General features: G+C 59.4%; 1 protein-coding gene across 1 annotated transcript in view; it reads left to right on the forward strand.

Annotated features, from left to right (window-relative positions):
• The window catches only part of FBXW5 (F-box and WD repeat domain containing 5), a gene marked incomplete at its 5' end in the record, with an annotated part of 9,043 nt that extends 6,733 nt beyond the window's left edge, over nt 1–2,310 (forward strand). Inside the window, 3 exons of the mRNA XM_010079060.1 lie at nt 65–212; nt 814–1,026; nt 1,623–2,310. Of these exons, the coding sequence (XP_010077362.1) occupies nt 65–212; nt 814–1,026; nt 1,623–1,869 (608 nt within the window). The remainder of the gene's footprint in view (nt 1–64; nt 213–813; nt 1,027–1,622) is intronic.
• Between the last annotated feature and the right edge of the window lie 2,094 nt (nt 2,311–4,404).

Raw genomic sequence — 4,404 nt, forward strand, 5'->3', positions numbered from 1 at the left:
GATGCCCCCCGGCCCCGCTGGCAGCAGCCTGCAGAACCGCCTGATTCTGCTTTCTGTCCCCAAGGGATTAAAAGGATCCTGCCCCATCAGATGACGACTGCCGGGCCGGTGCTTGGGGAGGAGAGGCGCTCGGATGAGTTCTTTGACTCGCTGGATCACGTCATTGACATCCACGGGCACATCATCGGCATGGGCCTCTCCCCGGACCACAGGTGAGCGTGGCGGGGAGGTGGCGCTGGCTTCAGACGCTGCAGGGGGTGGGCGGCAGCAGCTCAGGGGCTTTGTGGGGTGAGCAGGAGGAGGAGCAACTGCAGCGGATGGAGCAGGGAGCCTCCCCAGGCAGCTCTGCTCTTTCACATCCCATTTATGTCCTAGTGCTGAGGGCCGGTGTTACCACCTGAGCATCTCTGCAGATCTCGGCAAAAAAAAACCACTGCTGAGCGCGGTTCAGGGCAGGAGCGTTGTGAGAGTGAAGGAGCTGCTGACAGCAGGGTCTTGTTCCCGACGCAGATCAATACACCACCATTCTTAGAGCTGGTTTTAATGGGATTAAAGAGGCTTGACCTAGCTCTAGGGCCCCCCTTCCCAGTTGTGGTGGCCCTTTCCATTCCAGACATGGTAAGAAGTGTTTAAGCCATGTGTTCCCATGTTTCAGCCTGGATTTTAGTGAGCTGAGCTGCAGGCTTGCTAAGGAGCAGAGAAGCTGCTTGGTCCCTGCCCTGCCTGGCTGAGCTGTGCATTTAGAGCTGCGGCTCCGTGAGCTTCATTGCGTGCCGCGAGGTGCAGGGTGACCCCTCCGCTTCCGTTCCCAAGGTACCTGTACGTGAACAGCCGTGCATGGCCTCGGGACTGCGTCATTTCCGACCCCATGCAGCCACCCCCCATCGCCGAGGAGATCGATCTGCACGTGTTCGACCTGAAGACAATGAAGGAAGTGAAGAGAGCCCTCCGCGCGCACCGCGCCTACACGCCCAACGAGGAGTGCTTCTTCATCTTCCTGGATGTCAGCAGGGACTTCGTGGCAAGGTGTGTGGCGACGGGCGGGGGTGGGCAGGATCCTGACCCTGCACCCAGCAGGGCCGTGGGGCTGGCGCTGGGGGACGGCTTGTGCTGGTCCCTGTGCTGGAAACTCCCCCGTGGTGTGAGCAGAGCAGGAAATAGGGGGTTTATAAAGAGCAGAGGGACTGAAGCAGAGGGTGCTGATAAAGGCTGTCTGCCCTGGTCCTGCTGTGAAATCGGTGAGGAAAGGGGAAATTTTGGGCTGTGGCATGTTTGTCAGTGGGTGGCAAATGCCCTTCTTGGGGGCTGCAGGTGCTGTGGGGTGAGGTGAAGGGGTCCTTCAAACAGCCTCTGGAGCCCCGCGGGAACTGGCCTGCCTGGGGTGATGGGGCTGCAGATGGATCCAAGGCTTTGGGCAACCTGGGCTAGTGGGAGGTGTCCCTGCCCATGGCAGGGGGTGGCACTGGGTGGGCTTTAAGGTCCCTCCCAACCCAAACTGTTCTGTGATTCTGTGGAGGCTGGGGCCTGCCCTGGCTCCATCTGTGCGGGAGGAAGGCGGTTGGGAGTGGCAGGTTATCGAGGCTGCTGGGCTGGCGTCCTTACCAGTGTCTCATCCACTGCAGCGGGGCAGAGGATCGTCATGGCTACATCTGGGACCGGCACTATAACATCTGCCTGGCCAAACTGCAGCACGACAACGTGGTCAACTCGGTGGCGTTCAGCCCGGTGGAGCAGGAGCTGCTGCTGACAGCCAGCGACGACACCACCATCAAGGTGTGGCGCTCCCCTCGCACCGTGCGCATCCAGCAGGCCAAGAAGCCCAGGCCCAGGAAACTGCTCTTCTCCTGGCTCATGAACCAGAAAAGCTGAACCCAGGCACACCTGCTCCTGCAGCTTCCTCACTGCAGCCACCTCCTCTGGAGCTTGCAGAGCTCTGAGCCCTGCACAACAGAGACGAGCTCTGGGCGCATGAATCCCATCTGCCGAGTCAGGAGGGACCCTGCTAGCGGAAATGGCTTCCTCCGTGGAGCATCTGCTTCAAAGATAAAACGTAAGAGCCGAGAGCCTGTTCCTGGGCCCGGCGGGCGGCAACCCGAGTTGGTCACACTGCAGGGTAGGCTCCCCACAGCTTCTCACCAATGCTGCTACTTGGTCACAGCACTCTCTGGGTGAGCTTCGGCCTCCAAGAACAGACGGAGGCACGTCTCCAGTGTTTGTACTGTGTGAGCCTGGGACACGGCTGAGCTCCCCAAGAGCTACCGGCTGCAGAGCACTTGGCAGAAGCCACGGTGCTGTGCTGCCTTACTGCAGAACTCTTTTAATGTAGTAGTTTTATTAATGTTTGTTTGTCCCAGACCTCCATGGGCAGCTCGTCTGGCTGCTGGGTGATGCCAAGTGCCTCCTGCCACATGGCGTCTTGGCCCGAGGGCGGCAGTGATGGGAGGGAGGCAGCGGGAGAGGCAGGGCTGGGGGGGCCTGGCTGGTGTCTCGTGCGGCCCGCGGGGGCGCAGCCAGTGCCCCGTTGATGCCTTCTGTTAGCAGCTACATGTTGATATCACCAGTTTCCAAACTTGAGAGTGGGGAGGGCTGGTGGTAGCATGGTGCTGGCTTTGCCTCTGTCTTCCTCTGCTGAGTAGCACTTCAGTAAGCCGTGGCACTGGGAAGGTATTTATTCTAGGGGATCAGCTGCCCCTGCCCGAGGGGTTGTGTGAGGATGGCTGTGGGTCTCCTGCTCACCTCCCTCCCCTGCTACTCAATTGGGTTCTCTCGGTATGTGTTCTGCAGGCACCCACAGGTGGCTGCAGGTATTCACCCACAGGTGACGTGGGAACGCAGCCCTCCTCTGCCTGAAGTGACAGTTGAATAAGCTTCCTTCCGCCTGGGCTGACTTGCTGTGGTTTGGTGCTCGGCTCCTCCTGGGGACCCCCGGACGGTGGAGCTGGCTCACTTGAAGCGATTACGAACTCGGTGGTGTTTACTCCGTATCTGTCCCTGGAGCTTTTCTCCCTCCAGCAGGTACCCAAATGTAAGAGTCTAAAATTAAGCTCCTAATCTGGGTTTGGCCTCGAGGGCTGGGGCCAGCAGTGACCCCAGGAGCTGCAGTTCCTCCTGGGAGCTGTGGCTGGAAGGGAGCCAGTGGCCCAGGCCAGGGCTGGAGAGGCATTTCAGGGCCCCCTGGGGAGCACTAGGGACAGTTGTCGGTGCCACTCACAGCCTTGGGTTGCAGGTAGACTTAACAGAGGCAGCAGAGACTGTCTCAACGTGCACTGATGGCTTTAACAGCTCCTGTGACCCTTGGCAGGAGGGTTTGTCCCTCGTTCTGCTGTGCCCCAGCAGGTGCCCATGGCTTTATCCAAAACCCCTGTACTCAGGTTTTCTGTCACCATCGGACTTCCACCAACAAGGGAGTTCTTTGTGTGTGTGCACGCAGGACGCACGTCCAGCTCTGTCCAGTCACACAGCAAAGGCACAGCCTCTGCCTTCCTCCTCCTCCTCCAAGATTGTGAAATCTCTTCTCCCTGGGCTCGGTGTAGTAGTAAGCAAGGCACTGAGGGTTTATGTTTGTACCGAGTTTGGCTCTTCACTATGGCGTTGAATAAATATTCTGCTAAAGCATCTCTGCAATGCGAGTTTGTTTTTCTGAGTGCAGTTCCCAGAAGCGTCATCTGTGCAGAACTGAAGCCAGAAGTGGCATAGGCTGTGCCTGCACCCGCTGGGGTGCTGCAGAAGTCGCTGACCCACTTCAAGTTACCTGCCCTGAGCTGTGGGGTGCAGGCAGCACACTGTAAAACTCCAGGAGCAGGGGTGAGAGGCAGAGAATCGCATGAATCTTTCCCCTCAGGGAGGACCAGACAGCCCTGCAGGAGGGGAGGAGCAGTTCCTGGCAGTCTCGGGCCAAGGCTGAGCGCTGCAGGCTCGAGGACAGCTCCAGGGGCTGGAGCATCCTGCCTTGTGTGTCCCTCCTTGGTTTTTAGTTTTTCCAAGGGCTAACAGGCACTGCCCAGGTAAGTGGGGAGCAAGCACAGCGCCTGGCCCTGTGCTGCTGGTAGGAATTCCTGTGCTACGGCAGCAGCCTCATGAGCTGCAGCTCCAGTGTCCCCTTCCAGCCTTTTGCCACCTTCGGGGTGCATCTGGCAGCAGCTGCACCTGCTCTGGAGGGGACGGGCCCCCTCGCCTACCCTGCTGTTTGTCTCTTGCACAGATGCACAAGCAGAGGCAGCCCTGCTGCTGCTCCCCAGCGTGGGTTCAGTCCCTCGGCTGGTGCTACAGCTCTGGAGGGACAGGACAGGGCCTCCTGCAGGGACGGCAGGAGCAGGGCAGGCACTTGGCTCCTGCCAACAGCTAAAACCAGCCTGTCCTGGAGCTCAGCACCACCTTTAGTATCCAGCACCCGTTGTTCTTCAG

Source organism: Pterocles gutturalis, unplaced genomic scaffold (assembly GCF_000699245.1).
Source record: "Pterocles gutturalis isolate BGI_N339 unplaced genomic scaffold, ASM69924v1 scaffold31708, whole genome shotgun sequence".
In the NCBI taxonomy this organism is placed as follows: Eukaryota; Metazoa; Chordata; class Aves; order Pterocliformes; family Pteroclidae; genus Pterocles; species Pterocles gutturalis.